The sequence below is a fragment of the Equus caballus genome, chromosome X (assembly GCF_041296265.1).
Source record: "Equus caballus isolate H_3958 breed thoroughbred chromosome X, TB-T2T, whole genome shotgun sequence".
Lineage (NCBI taxonomy): Eukaryota > Metazoa > Chordata > Mammalia > Perissodactyla > Equidae > Equus > Equus caballus.
Window position 1 is genome coordinate 96,099,807 of NC_091715.1, and position 18,232 is coordinate 96,118,038.

At 37.6% G+C, this 18,232-nt stretch overlaps 1 protein-coding gene across 7 annotated transcripts in view; it reads left to right on the plus strand.

Moving 5' to 3' along the window:
• Positions 1–18,232, plus strand: part of DIAPH2 (diaphanous related formin 2) — an 814,964-nt gene that overhangs the window by 60,574 nt on the left and 736,158 nt on the right. For all 7 annotated transcript variants that reach the window (XM_023634106.2, XM_023634104.2, XM_001914669.6 and 4 more), the window contains one exon: positions 15,728–15,832. In XM_023634106.2, the coding sequence (XP_023489874.1) occupies positions 15,728–15,832 (105 nt within the window). The remainder of the gene's footprint in view (positions 1–15,727; positions 15,833–18,232) is intronic.

Here is an 18,232-nt window from a genome sequence, read left to right on the forward strand (position 1 = left end):
CCTGTCTCGTTTTATAAAACCTTTTCTTGACCTTATCTTCCTTGCCAGCTACTGCTCTATTTTTACTCTCCTTTGAAGCAAAACACCTCCCAATAATTTGTTTATATTCACTGCTTCCAATTTCTGTCCTTTCATTTTCTCTCCTGAACTCCCTCCAGCCAGGCTTCCATCCCACCATTCCATCAAAACTGTTCTTATCAGTGTCACCAAAGATCTTCATGCAGCTGAATCCCAGGGTCAATTCTCAGTTCTCTTTTTTTCTTTTAAAGATTGGCACCTGAGCTAACGTCTATTGCCAATCTTCTTCTTCTTTTTTTTCTCCTTCTTCTTCTTCTCCCCAAAGCCCCCCAGTACATAGTTGTACATTCTAGCTGTAAGTCCTTCTGGTTGTGCTATGTGGGACGCAGCCTCAGCATGACCTGATGAGCGGTGCCGTGTCCGCACCCGGGATCCTAACTGGCTCAACCCTGGGCCGCCAAAGTAGAGCGCGCAAACTTAACCACTCAACCGCTCGGCCCGGGGCGGCCCCTCAGTTCTCATCTTAATTGACCTATCAGCATTTGATGCTGTTGATCATTCTCTCCAACTTGAAATGCTTCCCTCCCGCCAACATTCATCCCCCTCTACATCTTTGGCTGCTTCTTTTCAGTCTTATTTGCTGATTCCTTTTTATATCCTCCACCTCTAAATGTTGGAGAGACCCAGGGATCAGTCCTCGAACATCTTCCCTTCTCTATCTGCGCTATGTTCTTTGGTGATTGCAACCAGGAATATGGCTTTAAATTCCATTTGCACACAATTCTCAGATTCACCTCCAGCTTGGTCCTCCAGTCTGAATTCCACACTCATATATCAAACTTCATAATTAGCATCTCTCCATGGATGTTCAACAGACTTCTCGAAAGTAACATATCCAAAATGGAACTGCTGATGTCCCTCCAGACCTGCTCCTCCCAGTGTCTTCCTTGTCCATTGAGTCACTCAGGCCAGAAACCTTAGATTTTTCTTTGGCCGCTCTCTCTTTCTCAGATTCCAGATTTAATTCATTAGGAAATCCCATTAGTTCTCCCTTCAGTGTAGACTTGCAACATCTAATCATTTCTTATCGCCTTCACTGGTCTCACGCTGGTTGAAGCCTAACCTGGAGTGCCACAAGAGTGGTAGGACTAGTAGGACTACCACAGCTCTTAATTGGTCTCCTTGCTTCCACCCGTGACCCTCTATGGTATATTCTCAACACAGAGACATGATCCATTTAAACCCTGAATAATGTCACGTCACTTGGCTTCTCAAATCTCTACCACGACTCCTCATTTCATTCAGTGTAAAAAAAGCCAGTATACTAATATAATAACCTCAAGGCCCTATATGATCTGACCCCTACCTTACCTCTCTGATATCTTCTTCTACTGCTCTCCCACCTTGCTCACTCTGCTTCGGTCACACACGTGCCTTTATGTGATTGTAGCCGTGAGCAAAAATAACTCCTGGAAGTTTTCAATTTTTTCAGTTTGGGTACAGCATTTACAAGTTTTTCAAACTTTGTACATTTCTATTTTATGGTTTGTATATTAATTTTAATGTCTCACGAGAAAATTACTACGTTCCTCTTTAAATGTGTTAGGTTTTTAAAAAGATTTGCTTATTGGATTCATAAATGTGATTTAAAGAAAGGTACAACCTGGTGCCACATTTTCCCTAATGGGAATTTTTCCTTCCATGAGAATTTTGGAATTAGAAATCAAAGAAATGTGATTTGATTAAAAGTAACAACCAAAAGATCAATAAAAAACTTTTTAAGGATTGTGTCTTTTCTTTGAGAGAAATCCATTTGTACTTTGAGCATTATGTATTTTCTATATTAGTTTTAGTTTGACTGTAACCAATTTACAGTGAAGAAGTTATTTTATGAATGATCAGAGCTTTCATTTACTGTGCGCTTATGGGCCAGGCATGTAACTAAACAGTTGGCATGTAGTGTTTGAGTTGATCCTTTTGACAGCGCTGCAAAGTAGGCAACAGGGTTATACTCCATTTTCAGGCAGTTGAGGCTTAGAGAGGCTAAATAAATTAGTTCTGTAACTTGCCTAAGTGAGTAAGTGACTGAGCTGGAACTTAAATTTAGGTACATAAAAGTCTAAAAAATTGGTCTTTTAGTAACGTCTATCTTGAATAATGTTTCATTCAAGCTAAATATAAAATTAATACATTTTCCTTGCACACATACTTGGTAGAGAGGACAACTCAGAGGTACATTGGCTTGTAGGTGAAGCCCTCCTGGGATGGATTATTTCCTGCTGATGAAAGTTTTCTGTAATCACTTTTTACAGAGCATCAGTTGAAAAGAAAGAGGCCGACAATATAATAATGGAAAACTGTTAAAATGCCATTATCAAAGTTGATTGGGAGAAGACACTTAAATTGTTCTGTTTCTGACACACAGAAGTAGATTTCCAGATACAAAATTTTGCTTTTTTATTTCACTCTTTGTGAGTGTCCTTCCTTGTACAAATAAATGTAATAGAGGTCCTTGTCCTACTTGATGGCTATTATGACAATCTTGTTTCTCTTGATTCTCACCTTTGATCGTGCTATTCCTGTTGATCGGCTTTTGTAGACTTTAGAGGACTACAAATGTTTAGACCATTTGGCCTAAACACTATATATGTGTTTTGGGATAACATACCCTGGGGTGTAAAACGTTTTAAATAATTGTGTAAAATAGAACATTATACACAGTAATAGTGTATGAGATGCTTGACAAGAAATAAATTACCTTAAAATTGCTAATACCATTTATTATTTGGAATTTCTGGGTAATATATTTTGGTGAAACTTTTGGCGAAAAGCTTAAATAATGAAAGGCGATATTCAAATATAACCCTTTCTTACTCTGATAATTGAAATTCTCGTTGTGCCTGAGGATCATATCTATCACCAGCAGTTCTCATTTTACAGCTTTCTAGATGTAGATTACAGGGGATATTGGGTTAAATCTGAAAATACTGCAGGACATGTTTTTTTAAAGTATTAACTCTTTGATTTGATTGCTATAACTCTTATTTAATTGCTAATAGCTCATTTTAAAAATCACTTGAGGGGGCCTGCCCAGTGGCGCAGTGGTTATGTTTGTGTGCTCCACTTCAGCAGCCCGGGGTTTGCAGGTTTGGATCCTGGGCACGGACCTACATGCCAATCATCAAGCCGTGCTGTGGCGGTGTCCCATGTACAGATTGGCACAGATATTAGCCCAGCAACAATCTTCCTCAAGCAAAAAGAGGAAGATTGCCAACAGATGTTAGCTCAGGGCCAATCTTCCTCACCAAAAAAAAAAAAAAAAGAAAATAAAAAAGGAAAAAAATAAAAATCACTTGACTCTTTTATAGCTAAGTAAAATCCTGGAACAAGTCCAGTTAGCTGAAAGATCTGAGTGGTTAAGTTTTCCTTTACCTACTGTGTTAGTAGATTACTGACATTCCATTAGCTCTGACATCTATTCTCTGCATTGGTATGTCAGTTTTCATACTGTGGCTACTCAGTGAAACAATTATAGCCAGATCTTGTGAGTAATGGTATCAATGCCTATTACTGACAAATTTAGAGGCCCAAATTACCTGCGTGGGGTAAATGATACTTGCTCTTGCAGATCCCTGTTCCCCTTCTCTGCCCAGAGTCATGTTTTCAAACCTTCCACAAGCAGGTAAGGGTAGTAGGACCAAAACAACAATACTCTTTCCATGTTTTTGTTTTTGGTAATTTTAAAGATTGGCACCTGAGCTAACAACTGTTGCCAGTCTTTTTTTTTTTTTCTGCTTTTACTCCCCAAATCCCCCCAGTACGTAGTTGTACATTCTAGTTGTAGGTCCTTCTGGTTGTGGCATGTGGGACACTGCCTCAACATGGCCTGACGAGTGGTGCCATGTCCGCGCCCAGGATCCGAACCGGTGAAACCCTGGGCCACTGAAGCGGAGCGTGCAAACTTAACCACTTGGCCACAGGGCCGGCCCCTGTTTTTGGTAATTTTAAAAGATGACTGAATTATAGAGTATTACACATCATCTTTAACCCCAAATTCACATTTGAATGAGGTTCATATTTATAACCTTTCTCATGCTAATCAGCGGCATTTCGTATGCTTCTAATTAGGATTGGTGAAATATCTCCTCCTTTCCACTTTAAACATAAGGAAATTATTAATGCTGTAATTGAATATCTATTCAACATTTTAAGTTTCATAGCCTTTGAACTTACTGAGAATAGCTGGGTTTTGTACATTGAGGCGACTGTGTAAGGACTATTGGATGGTTAATAGTGACAACTTGTTTGTACCCAAGCTGATTTAATGCGATTAGAGCTAGGAGAGAAGTGTGTCTGGACATTTACATTTCCTTTTGAATTTTCTTGCTCTTTTGTGTGCGGTTGTTTTCTTTTAGGGAATGGGGGAAGTGGGGATTTCCATTTTAAGCTTAAAAAAAAAGTGAACATAGTGACTTTTTGGAAATTCAAGTTGGAATTTGATTTCTACTAGCTAGCACAAGGACCTATTGATGGAGGTCCAGCTGACATTGGTGACGTTGGATTTTTATGGCTATGTCAGTAAGGACTGTGCTCTAATACAGGTAATTAAATAGTTTTGTCGTATGCAAAAGATGAGGCTAGTGATGATTTATGGTTAATTTATTTCAACGTCATTTATTAAAGGCAGTGTTTAATATGTGATTCTACATGCAAATGTGATGTTTTACACTTTGTTTCTATTCTGCAATTTATATTAATATACTTTGCATTTTTGTCATGGTTTAATGGTAGTATAGTTATATGCAATAAATACTAAATTATCTGTCCCATATGCCATCTGCTAGAACTCTCATAAATGATCCCAAAGCTTTTAATTTTTGTTCTCTCACTTTTGCTGTGTATCAGCCTAGAGAGAATAGTTGACTTTGAACCCTAGGGGTTGTACTTTAACCCAAGTGTGCTTGTTGTCCCCTGACTGCTGCCATGGGTTTCTTTCCCATCCGACACCAGTCTTTTAGAAAGGAGTTGCTTAGCTTGGCTGAGAACCTTTCAGTACTGTCAGCATAAGTAATTTTAATTAATGGTTAAATTACCATAAAATAAATTATAGGTAAACTAGGTCCTATAATCGACAATAACCCATGGAAGTAGTTTTCAGCAATGACTAGATCCTTAGAAATTGTCTAGATAACGTAATTTCCATTCGTTACATTTACATTTCCAGTATCCTTACTCCATATCATTACACTGAGAGAACACTAGCATCATTTCTAGTCAATGTAATTTATTTTCTTACACAGACTCCTAAGAAAAACTTATAAAGGGGGAGCAAAACTTCCCCATTAAACAGGTCTAAAAGGTGACTAATGGGTCACTTTCTAATTTCCGTACCAAATATAATTCTCACCAAAGGTTCACAAGTGAGGTGGTTGTAGCATAGGAGGCTCAGGAAGAGGAATTAAAGGAACTAGGTTTGCAAATTTTCTCTGATTGTAGCTGGGAAACTTCGCAATTCACTGTCTCTTTTCTTGGTTTGTACATAAAAATGTTTTCTAAGATATTTTTTCTGTTTGAAAGCTTCCACTAGTGTTTATTGCCATGAATGCATTTCCACAACCATTTATCCATATATGCAAAGGTGCATTGATAGGTACGGAGATGAATGCGTTACCTCCCTTGACCCCATAGAACTCAGGGTTTAGTCAGGGGGACAAACAAGTAACCAGGTGATTTCCATGGTGGTAGGACAGCTATGAATGGGCCACTGTGGGTACTCAACCCAGTGCAGAGGCTCAGGCAGCAAACAGAAGAGCTGAATAGACAACGAAACCCAGGGTCACTTCTGAATTTTCAGTCTTTGCTTTTTGGTATTAAAGTATTCTCAAGGTTTGAATGATTTAATTCATCAGGGTCCAGTGCCTTCTATCTGCCAGGTACTGTTCTAAGCTCTGAGGAGAGAGAGCAGAGAACAGCTCAAGGAAAATCCCTGCCGTCAAGGAACTTATGTTGTGATAGGGGCGATAGAGCAGACCACAAGGTGTAATTGTGAGAAAGAAAAAGCAAAGGCAAATTTCTGCGTCATGGAGAAGTTTCTTTGACGGCTCTCTGCTGAACGCCAGCTAGTTTGTTAGGTGCAGGGAACGTAGCCATGACAAAGACACTATCCCTGCCTCTAGGATTTCAGTTTGTACGGCTCGCAGGTAAGAATAGTTTTTATAGTTTTAAATCATTGAAAAAAAAATCGGAAGAAGGTTTCAGGGCACATGAACATTATATGAAGTTCAGTGTGCATAAATAAAGTTTTCGTTGAACGCAGCCATTCAACAAACGGATGGCAGCCGTGGCCATTTGTTTATGTATTGTAGATGGCTCCCTTTGTGCTACAAATGCAGAATAGTTGGATAGTTGTGACAAAGATCCTGTGACCCACTGAACCTAAAACATATACTCTCTGGCCCTTTACAGAAAAAGTTTGCCTACCTCTGAACCAGTGTAGTAGTCCCCAAACTTTTTGATTCCCTACCCTGTTGGAAAAGAAATATATGGATTTGAGCAAGTAACACCAATGTGTTTTATTTAAAAATTATATACATATATGTATGTACTAATACTATGCATATTATAAAATGCAGACATAGAAAGTAAAGAATGAGAAAAACATGGAATGAACAAGATTTTCAAATGATTTAAAATGAGTTTATTTTATTTATTAATGGTACAAAAGCCTTTGCTGTCATGATTAATAACTTTTTAGTGAGAGCAGTGTCAATGTGACATTACTTTTTATGTCTTGCTTAAAAAAAGACAGTAATTAGAAGGTTTAGTTCCAAGTTCATTTTATTTTGATATTTGGTTTAATGTCTGTTATAGTTGAAACATAAATCTGACAAAGATACGTAGGTCCAAGTGGAACAAGAACATCATTAGCAACACTCACTAAATCATAGTATTAACTTTCCTCAGTTCAATCCATGAATCAAGCCAAGGTTCCCTGCTGAACCATGGCTAGGAAATTTCCGTCTTCCTTGATGACAGTCAGTTGTTCTTGCAACTAATCTTAGAGTGTTGCCTTTTTATATTTTTAAATAAATGGATTCAAAATGGGCTTTAAAAAATGGGCCTCAACGGATACCCTCGGGGACATGGGCTCTTGCGTTTTTCCTTCCACATTCTTAATGTGTAGACCCTCATTCCCCTCTTTGTCTGCTCATGTCCGCTCCAGACGTTGCATCCAATGCCAGGAAGGAGGAGGAAGAGGTGAGTCACGCAAAGGATGAAAGGGACTGACCTGGAAGTTGGGTCTGCCAAAGTGTGTGCGTCTTTTCCAGTGAAGTTCATTTGAATAGTTACTTTCTTACTAATTGTTCGACCTTCAAGGGATTACTTGTCTTTTTGTGAATGAAAAATGCCTAAGTCATGCTAAATTTCAGCAGTTTTTAAATACTTGAGATATTTAAAATCTTGAGATAACCAGAGATATGTCTCTAAGGCACGATGTTTCACGCTCACTTCCTACCTCGTTTCAAAGTATTGTAAATATTTTACTCTATTTGAAACAGCTTGCTTTTATTTAAAAAAAGAGCTACAGTCTTGACTCCGTGTCCTTTAGTTTCAACTTTCTTGCAGTGGCTTGAATTTGACATATGTAATAACCTTACTCAGAAATCCTTCTCACTTATGGTTTTTTCATAAAACATCTTTTTATTAAGTAAATCATTTATTTTGGTAATATGTTGTCTCTTTTAGGTTGTTCCATTAGTAACACAAAGAAAAGTAGTTTCTCTATTTCATTATTGAAGCAATCTAGCAAATAATATACCCTGAATTATTTTTAAAAACCAGCTATATTTTCAATCAGCTGTATGATAAACGTCCCACACTGAGTAATTTTTCTAATACTTGTGTTAGAAAATTTTCCGCACTGATTTCTATGTGTCTTCTGACAGTATTTGCTGACAGAGGACTGTGTTTTAGTTTGCTGCCGTGTTGTTTTGCATGTACTGTTTTAGCTTCTTCTACCAAGCGTTTCCCCAGTGTCCCAGAACCTTTTGTGTTTCACTATCAAAGAAGGAAAAAATTCAAAAGAGGCTTCCAAACATGTGTCATTAGGTTTACAAAATTTCACTATGGTGCTGTATTGAGTATCACATGATTTTAGTTATTGCTGAGAAAACTGGAAAAGCTCACTTCACGCTCTGGATGCTTGGATTTTAAATGGCCTGTTAATCTGAGGTGGCTTTATGCCATCATTAGCTAATATTTTAAGGTACAATGTGCACATAAAGTGAGAGTCATCACTGATAATTGATGCATATCCCTGTTTCAAATAGTTACTTTAATAATTTTTAATCTTGTGGGATCAGCTTCTTATTAGCTTCAGATTTTTGTTATTTTTACCATACAGTATAGTGACTGATACAAGGCTCAGACTTATGAGTAGGGAGGTATAAGAGTGTAACATTTTCTTCTTCCCTTGAGCTTGCATTATTGATACTATGCTATTATTCTCAATCTGTGGTCTTTGCAGGGATCTTAGTATTTTTTTTTTTTGGTGAGGAACATTGGCCCTGAGCTAACATCTGTTGCCAATCTTCTTCTTTTTGTTTGAGGAAGATTGTCCCTGAGCTAACATCTGTGCCAATCTTCCTCTACTTTGTATGTGGGATGCTGCCCCAGCATGGCTTGATGGGCAGTGTGTAGGTCCATGCCCAGGATCTGAACTGGTGAACCCTGGGCCACCAAAGCAGAGTGCGCCAACTCAACCACTACACCACTGGGCTGGCCTCAGCAGGAATCTTTTAAAGCCACTTTTCCATTTTTCTTGGTCTTTTTGAGGGTTGACTTAGTTAAAAGTAGATAAAAGAACCAGTCAATCCCCTTAACCAGGTCCATGTAAACTGCAGTAGGTTGCAGTACACTGACAGTGAACACACGTGCATTGTGAATACCCTACTCTTCTCCCAAGATACTTCCTGTACCGATTGGATCTGCAGATCAGTGAGGGCCCCAGTGTTATTCTCCTATTAAATATTAAAGCGTCTTTCCTTGTATCTTTGGAATAAAAATAAATATTTCGCAGACCGCAGTGGACCCTTTATGTAATCTCTGGACTCTGGAAACCACTGGTTGAATGTTGAGCTCAGGAGTTAGGATTCTGGGAAAGTGAAAATAATATTTGTGTTTTCTAATATAGAAATATATTTTCTGAAATTTCCCTCCTGATGGGAAAGAGATATATGTAGATATTCAAAGTTGTATCCCTCCAACAGGACCTGAAAGCAGAAATAGCTGAAGAGTTTTTGAGCCATACTCAGTAACATTCAATTAATACCACATTGCTGTTGTTTTTTTTTTTCTTCCTGCTTTGGGCTCTACACTATTTGTAGAAATATGTATTTGGACAATTTTTTCCTTTAACCTTGTTTCCCGTCTGAGCTTCTATATGTTAAGTGGCTATAGTCTATATAGGTAAAGTTAGCTGGATCTTTTGAAAACATGAGGTAGTTAATTAATGCCAGGTAGAATTGGCCAATTATTTAATGATGTAGGAGAATCCCTGACACTTTTCTTGGAATTTTCAAAAGAAATATTCTCTCTTTTCTAGTCCACAGAAGCTAGAGGAATTAGGAAACATCTTTAGAAAAGAATACATTAAACAAATGTTGTAAAAATCCATTACTTTATTACCTTAAAAGAATCAAAGATAACTATACTCACTGTTGATGCTAGGGTATATTTTTAGGTACTAGGGCATCACTAGTTCATTCTCTTCAGGGGTGCAGGTCTCCTCAAGAGAGATGGTGAAGAACGCTTGAGTAAGTATTCTTGAGAAGCAGAAGGAAGAGGGCAAGCATTTGATGTTGAAGTCAAGTTCAGATTTAAAAACAGCAAATGGAAAATCCAGTCTTAAGCTGGGATCAAGACATGTTGTGGAAACAGAAACAGTTCATTTATAGAAAATATATAGAAATTTATCGGAAATTTATAGAAAGAAGGAACCAGTATTACTTCCGTCTTATAGGGAAGGAAGAGATGTAAAAACGTAAAAGATTCACATTTACCTCTCATAAAGCAAAACAGAAAAACAGTGGAAAAGTTAGGAAAATAGAAAATGATGTTAGAAGGCAAGGAGAAAGTTTTAAAAATTATATTGTCACCTATTTAAAGATTTGTGGGGGGAGAATGAGGGGAAGAGGAAGGAGAGAGAATAAGAATGAATGAATAAATGAATGAGAATATAAATGAATGAATGGGCAGCTCGTTCAACTTTTAACTTCCTCATTTGACGCCATTCTCATATGGCTCCTCAGTAATAACTCTAGGAATACAATTTTTATTTGCTGAAGAAGTGAACGAATTTGTCTTTAATGGGAAAATTGTATCATGGCACATGTAGAAGGAGAAAAAATGGTTTACTGTTTACGGAAATGGCTTTAAAAATATAAGTGGTTAATTCTTTAGACTTTAAACAACAGTGTTTAAAACTACAAAATACTACATTTTTCTCCTGCGTTACAGAAGTACTAACTAAATGTTGAACATACTCAGAGCTTGCTTTTGTGTTTTGAGTACCATAAGAAATCAGTGGGTTTAGAAGTAGTTTTATATTCAATTACATTGTTTAGAATTAATGTTGAATTATGAGTATTGCTCTATTTAGTTTTATGATTATATTATAAAGCTGGAGTTAATGATTTGGAAGTATTAGCTGCCTAATTACTAGTATGTTTCTTATTTCTAAAAGAATAAAATGAGTCATTATGGTCTCTTCTGTTCCTGTGAATGGTACCTATTCCCAGTCAACCTCTGCAGCAAGTTCATAGGTATAAAAAATGTTGGTGGCTGTAAAGCAAATTAAAATTTTTAGAGAAAAGCTCCTAAATATCACGTTGGTTCAACAAATATTTATTAAATGCTTAGTGCATCCCAGGCACTGTGCTCTTTGCTGGCAGTCCAAAGATAAAAAAAGACCCAGTTTCTGTCCTCAGCTTATAGTTTAGCGGAGATGGATTTATCAGATGGTTTCAATTTAAGTACTCCAATATAGGAATTAATATGGAAGAACAGAGTGAAGATAGTCATTTCTAAGGGAGATGTTTTAGGGGAAGTGTGAAGAATCAGCAGAAGTAAGAGTTAGCCAGATGTGGATTTGGGTGGGGTGGGGTGGGCTGAGATGGGATGGGGGTTAACAGAGGGAGAGGGTGGGGAAATGACAGCATTCTGGGCAGAGGGAACAGCATGATGGGCAAAGTAACGGAAGTGTGTAACAGCATAGCGTATGTAGGAAAACTACAAACAACCTTGCATTATTAACCCGTAAGGGGTAAGATGAAAAGTGGGAAAAAAAAATGAGACTGGGGAGGTGATCACACTAATAGCTAGCATTCTTTGAGAGCTAGTTAATATACACCAGGCTTGAGGTACGTGATCACACTTAATCTTGACAACATTCCACTGCTGTCTGTGATCTCATATTCCGCTTATTATTCTGCCCACCCGCATACAAAATGTCTCGACTCTGATGGCATGGTCCTAGCAGTGTATGCCGTTACAAATTGAGTGGAGGTGTATTGTGATGTGGAAATGTCGCTGGAAGGAGAGCAGACTCTCCATCTACAGACTGCCAGAGGTGGCACTCCCACACTCTTAGGCCTGGCTGTGAAGTGTACAGATACAGATACTCGGTCTTGTCAGCATTTCAGAGCTGATTCTACTTGGGAGATGCAGATTCATGCTAACCACATTTGCGGGAGACTGTAATTTAACCAGAACGTTTTGAGGCAGTAGAGACATAGCCTAGCATATGTGAGCAGTATTTAGGAGTTTAATGGAGACAAACACAATATGACTCAGCAGAATGATGTGCTTGCCAATAAGGTCATAAAATCAGAGGCTGAATTAATAGAAGTATAGTATTTCAAGATGAATGAGGTAGAAGTCCTTTCCTTCCTTGCATTATCAAACCACAGAATATTTGAGAGAGAGAGAGATGGATGCTAAGTCATGTCACATGAAGGTAAGTTAAAGCTGGTATAGGTTATCCTTTAGCCTGAAGGAGAGAATGCTGCCTTCAAATAACATTTACATGGTTCTTGAGTTTATTCCCTCTGTCCAGTCTGACTACCATCTCTCTTAGTTCAGGCTCTTATCACTAGTCACTTGAGTTACTTCAATAGTTCAAATTATTGAAAATAAGAGAACCATATTTTCTCTGGTTTAAATAGAAATAAATATATTATTAAGACATATTAGGTAGCTCTTGAATCAGAAGGGTTGCAGAAATAGGCTCCAGTTAAAATGAGAGGAATAACTTCTAGAACCACACAACTGAAAGGTAGTCCCATTAAGGAGCTGTTGCTGTCCTAGAACCACTTGGTCAAACTGTTGTGATGAAAAAGATGCAGCCGCTGCCGTTAATTCCATAACCACGTCACCTCTGTTGCCACCCCGGCCAGCAATTTGGATGGCTTCCTCCTGGCCTGCTTCTGTACGTGGTTCACTTCTGAATCTTCAGCTATAAATGCATTTCACTGGTGGAGACTAAGCCACGTGCCTGTACTCCAGTTGTAAGGGAGACTGGCAAATGTCCTTGTTATGGATTCTTTCTTGGTTAGGTGGAACCGACACTGTGAGGATGTATTAAAATGTAGAGGGCGTGTTGGGCAACCCAAGCTGACAGAAGACCCCTGTGGTCTCCTAGGTGGTCTCCTTGGCCTCACTCAGATTCTTCTTATCCTTCAAGACCCAAATCCTGGTGAAGACTTCTCTGACCTTTTCCCCTGTCCTCTGCGTTCCCAAAGCATCGTTTGCCTACCTCTAGTGTAATTATTGGTTTGCATATCTGTTTTCTCTACCAGACCATGAATTATTTATTTTTATTTATTTAACAAAGATAGCATTGTCCTAAGTGCTTCATAAAGAAGAATTCATTGACTTTGTGGGTGCTTTCAAATTTTCACTCCCCTAGCCAGCCTAGCACAGTCCCTGGGGCATGATACGTGTCCAGCAAATGAGTTGATTCCAAATTCAGAAAGTAGAGAAGAAACAATAAGCACACGGTCCTGCCACCTTAACCTGCTGTGGATATTTTGTTGTACATCTTTCACACCCAGTCATCCAAAGAAAAACTTGGCAAAAATGAAGCTGCCCTAAGATGGGAGGGGGCTGCCTGCAGAGGTGGTGAGTTCCCTGTTAGTTGAAATTGACTCAGAACATAGATGAGCATCTGTGGACTACAGGAAAAGTGCCTTTCAGCCTCATCTCTGTGACTCTACTTTGATTCAACAATGCTGGATCTAGCCTATGAGAGAGAAAAAGAGGAAAAAGATGTTTTTTGCCTTCAAGTAAATCATTAACAAGTACAATATATACAAATGAGAAATAAGGAGATAAGATAAGAACAGTAGGGGTAGAGACCGTGATAGTGGTGATTTGGAAGGGGGGTCATGCATATATACACAGAATTTATAAGGTATCGACTGTGAATGTATCGTCATAGGAGTCATTGCAGTGGGTACAAGGGTAGATCATGAGATTGTTGCTGTCAGTGAAGTTACTATTCAATAGATGGATACAGTTTGATTAGTTTTTAGGAGTCCTTTGTTTTTTTCTCCACATTCTCATATGTACATCTTTAAAATAATTTTAATGTCTTTTCCTTGTTTGTCCATTAGTTTACTTGATTAAAAAAAAAAGAGGGGTCTGCCCGGTGGCACAACGGTGGAGTTCACCTGTTCCACTTTGGTGGCCTGGGGTTCGCCGGTTCGGATTCCAGGTACAGACATGGCACCAATTGCCAAGCCATGCTGTGGCAGGTGTCCCACATATAAAGTAGCGGAAGATGGGCATGGATGTTAGCTCAGGGCCAGTCTTCCTAAGCAAAAGGAAAAGGATTGGCAGCAGATGTTAACTCAGGGCTAGTCTTCCTCAAAAAAAAAAGTAAAAAAAATTAACAATGGCCAGAATTATTGAGAGTAAAGGGATAAAAATATTTTTTTTCTTTTTTAAAAAATTGAGATAATCACATATTATAAAATTCACTGTCTGAAAGTGTACAGTTCACTGTTTCTTATTATATTCAAAGAGTTGTACAACCATCACAATGGTCAATTTTAGAACATTTTTATCACCTTCCTCCACAAAACACCATACCAATCAGTAGTCACACTCCAGTTCTCTTCTCTCCCTGCCTCCTGCTCCTGGCAACCACTAATCCACATTTTGTCTTTATAGATTTGCCTATTGTGGACATTCAATATAAATGGAGTCACGTAATATGTGGTCTTTTGTTACTGTCTTCTTTGACTTAGCATACTGTGATTTCAAGGTTCATCCATGGCATAGCATGGATCAGTACTTCATGCCTCTTTATGACTGAATAATAGTCCATTGTATGGATATACCACATTTGTTTATCCATTTGTGACTTGATGGACATTTGGATTGTTTCCACTCTGATGGTGCTGCTAGGAACATTCATGTACAAGTTTTTGTGTGGACATATGTTTTCATTTCTCTTGGGTATGAGCTGGGTCATATGGTAACTATGTATAACTTTGTGAGGACCTGCTAGACTCTTTTCCACAGTGACTGCATCATTTCATATTCTCACCAGCAGTGTGTGAGGGTTCCGATTTTTCCATATCCTCATCAGCGTTTGTTATTATCATCCTTTTTATCCTAGCCATCCTAGTGAGAGTGAAGTGGTATCTCATTGTGGTTTTGATTTGCATCTTCCTAATGAATAATGATGTTGAACATCCTGTGTTTATTGGCCGTTTGGGTATCTTCTTTAGAGAAATGTCTATTCAAATCCTTTGCCCATGTGAATTGGATTATTTATCTTTTTGTTGTTGATTTGTCAGAGTTCTCTATATATTCTGGATAGAAGTGCCTTATCAGACATATGATTTGTAAACATTTTCACCCCCTCTGTGTGTTGTCTTTTCATTTGATGTTACTTTCTGAAGTGGAGTCATTTCCAACTTGGTTTTGTGACCCCCCTCAAGAGTGTCTTAATATGTTGCAAGGACTAACATGAGTTTCAAGATTAAGAAAAATAGTGAAAGTGTTATATGCATGTGTATCACAAAATGAAGGAAGATTCCCAATCAGATTAAAGCTTACTGAACATCAAAACAGTGTGTTCTTTAATTGGATATTTTTCCCTCCAATGAGTGATTTTTGTTATTCCAATATAGCTAACTATGTTTCTGATTGGTTTTTTTGCTTTTCCAAATCCAGCAACTTCTCAGGAATTTTTCTTCAGTGACATAGATATATATTTCCTGTTAATTTACAAATCATATTTGCTTTTTGAGATAATAGTGATCCTAAGGGACCATATGCCAAATAGTAAGGTGTTTGTTTATTTGTGCTATCAGGGTGAATAAATAGCTTTGCTAAGGCTGTATGATGTATTAACTATGCCAGAAACTGCCAATTTATTCTGTGGAATAATTTATAAATATTTTTTCTTTCTGCTCATAAGTTGACTAGATAGAGATAGGAACCATGACTATATGGTAAAATTTATGCAAGATTATGTTATCTGGAGTGGAAAATAATAGCGAAAGATCCATAAAAATGATCATTGTTGTTAGTCACAGCATGAATTACTATTTTAAGCCAGAATATTAATATTTATTAGTCACTTTTGAACCTATTAAGTAGGAATTTGCTAATGCTCACGAAATGTTCTGTCTAATAGGAGGACATGAACCTTAATGAAGAACGAAAAGCTCCTTTACGGAACAAAGATTTTACCACCAAGCGGGAGATGGTCGTCCAGTATATTTCTGCTACTGCCAAATCTGTAAGTAGTGAGACTTGCCTGGCCCCGCCATACTGAGCGTAGCTTTGTCTGCTTATAAAGAAACAAACCGAGATCTTCAAGTTCTTGCCTCAATGTACGCGTATAGGCTATTCAGAAGGAAACATTATGCATGTATTTTTACACATTTAATATATATTTCAAAACTGTTCATAATTAGTATTCCGTTATTGGAAACCAGAGAGACTAAGGATAAAAGGCTGAGTTAATCCAGTGAGTTTTGGGGCAGAGGTTTTGTGCACTTACTAAAAGTTGACAGCAATTTGCAGGCATTCCACTGAACAGACAGTTTGTTATATGAAAATTTCGAATCTTGAGGGAGAAGACACAAACGTAGCCTAGTCACAAGCTTTCGCTAAGCTTACACGAAAGCTCCATGGCTGGTATCTGCTTTGGTGAAATTTTTAGCAATCTTTTTAATACGCAGTTTTGTTAGTGTTTTTCATTATTTTACGCGATGTGAGCTCTGTAAACTGCCTCACAATTGCTATTGTACAGCTTAATTTAATATGAAGGAGGGCGCTGCCTAGAAGCTTTAATCAAATCTCTTTATGTGAGTCTCAGAAGACTTGAAAGTAGGGTTCATTGAAAAGACTTGTTACTGGCAGGGAAAACCTCGTGTTTTAATGGAATATGTTGCTTTCTTCACTTCCTAAGGTGCTTCCAGGTTTGACTTCTCTCTGTAAAAAAAAAAAACGTATTTTTGAAATGGTCAAATGCATCTTTTACATTTTCCTAAAGAAAAAGTTTTTCACATCTAGAGTTTATATATGTGTGTATATGTTATATATGTGTGTGTGTATATATACACACAGACTGATTTTATGTGTGTGGTATATTTTATGTGTGTGTGTATATATGTATAAAACATATGCAAACATTTACATTTAAAACATGCATATTTTAAATCTAAAAAGTTGACCAGTGAAGAAAATAGTTCTTTATTGGAAAAATATCTTGTAAAATTATTTGGCTATGCTGTTAGCGCTATGTCACTAGGACACTAATTGTAGTGGCGAGTACTGATGAGTCTTGCCCTGAATTCTATGATTGCGTTGATTCCATACTGTACTTTAAGCAAGCTAAATCTGAATGCTGAACTATTTAAACATAACGCATTGCAGCTCTGCCAGAGCAGAGCAACAGCATGGTTTTTAATTTGCTTCTGGTATCCAAGGGCAGAAATATGTTTGAAGTGATAAGTGAAATTTGCCGTGAGCGTCGTTTTCAATAGAATGAGGTGATGCATAGGGTTTTACTTTGAAATTCTGATGAATCTCTTCTCATTTTTGCACTCCAGTTATTGTTCACAGTAAAATGCTTTAGGAAATGCAGGGTGTACATTCCGTGTTATTTTTCAAATACCTAAAGGCAAATACACTGCTAAATCTATATAACCAAATCTGACTGCAAAGTACAGATAATATATGAATGATCATGTGGTGTTTTACTGATAAGATTTTGTTAGTGTTCCTGGCTCATTTGTTGTTTTTCGTTGTGTAAGTGAGACTGAGTATAATGAAGATTGTATGAAGCTCTTATTCCTTAACCTTTTGATTTTTGCTTTGTGTCTCTATAGAACTTGTTTTCATTTCTTCTCATATCGTTTCCTCTTCAACTGACCAAAGAAATGCACCTTTAAGTTACATACTCATTTTTCAGATTAAAATGCTAAAGTTTGGGTAGATGTTGGATGAGCTCTCTTGAATTGCTTTCTTTGAAAGATGGAAACTGAATGTTTCTCAAAAGACTTGAAAATTCTTTGTTTGAGGCGTTAGCCTCAAAATCAGTGCTGTAACTGTCTAATCTATGACTCCTACTTGTTTCATTCAGCATACATATGAGCACCTGCCCTGTGGACAGCACTTTCATTAGAGTTCAAGATTATACACTTTATTGGCTAATATTTTTCCTGGACAAAATTTATGATGAAAGAAAGCCTATTGCTATTTAAAGCTTTCTCACCTTGGGGAGACATTCATTAGTACGGTGTTTTCTGTTGCTAAAACAAAGAAAATTGCTTATATAATTTCCTTTTGAAGGTGAGAGGGATGCCATTCAGTGACAAGCGATCTTCTCGTCTTTTGACCTCTTCATGATCGTGACAATAAAATTTGCATCAATTATAACCTAACATATGGCCATTTACCTTCCAGTAACCAAGGTTTCCATGCTCTGTCTTCCCTTGGGCTTTAGATATGCTTTGCGTGTCTTATACTTTTTACACTTACTTTTTCATTATATTAATGCATTGATTAAAAATGTTTCCTCATTTAAAGTAGATGTGATTGTAACCACTTCTTTATGAAAGTGCGTTATAAGTAGTCAAACTCTTTTCCACTAGAGTCCTTGGTGGAAAAATGTTTTATAGTCACATGTAAA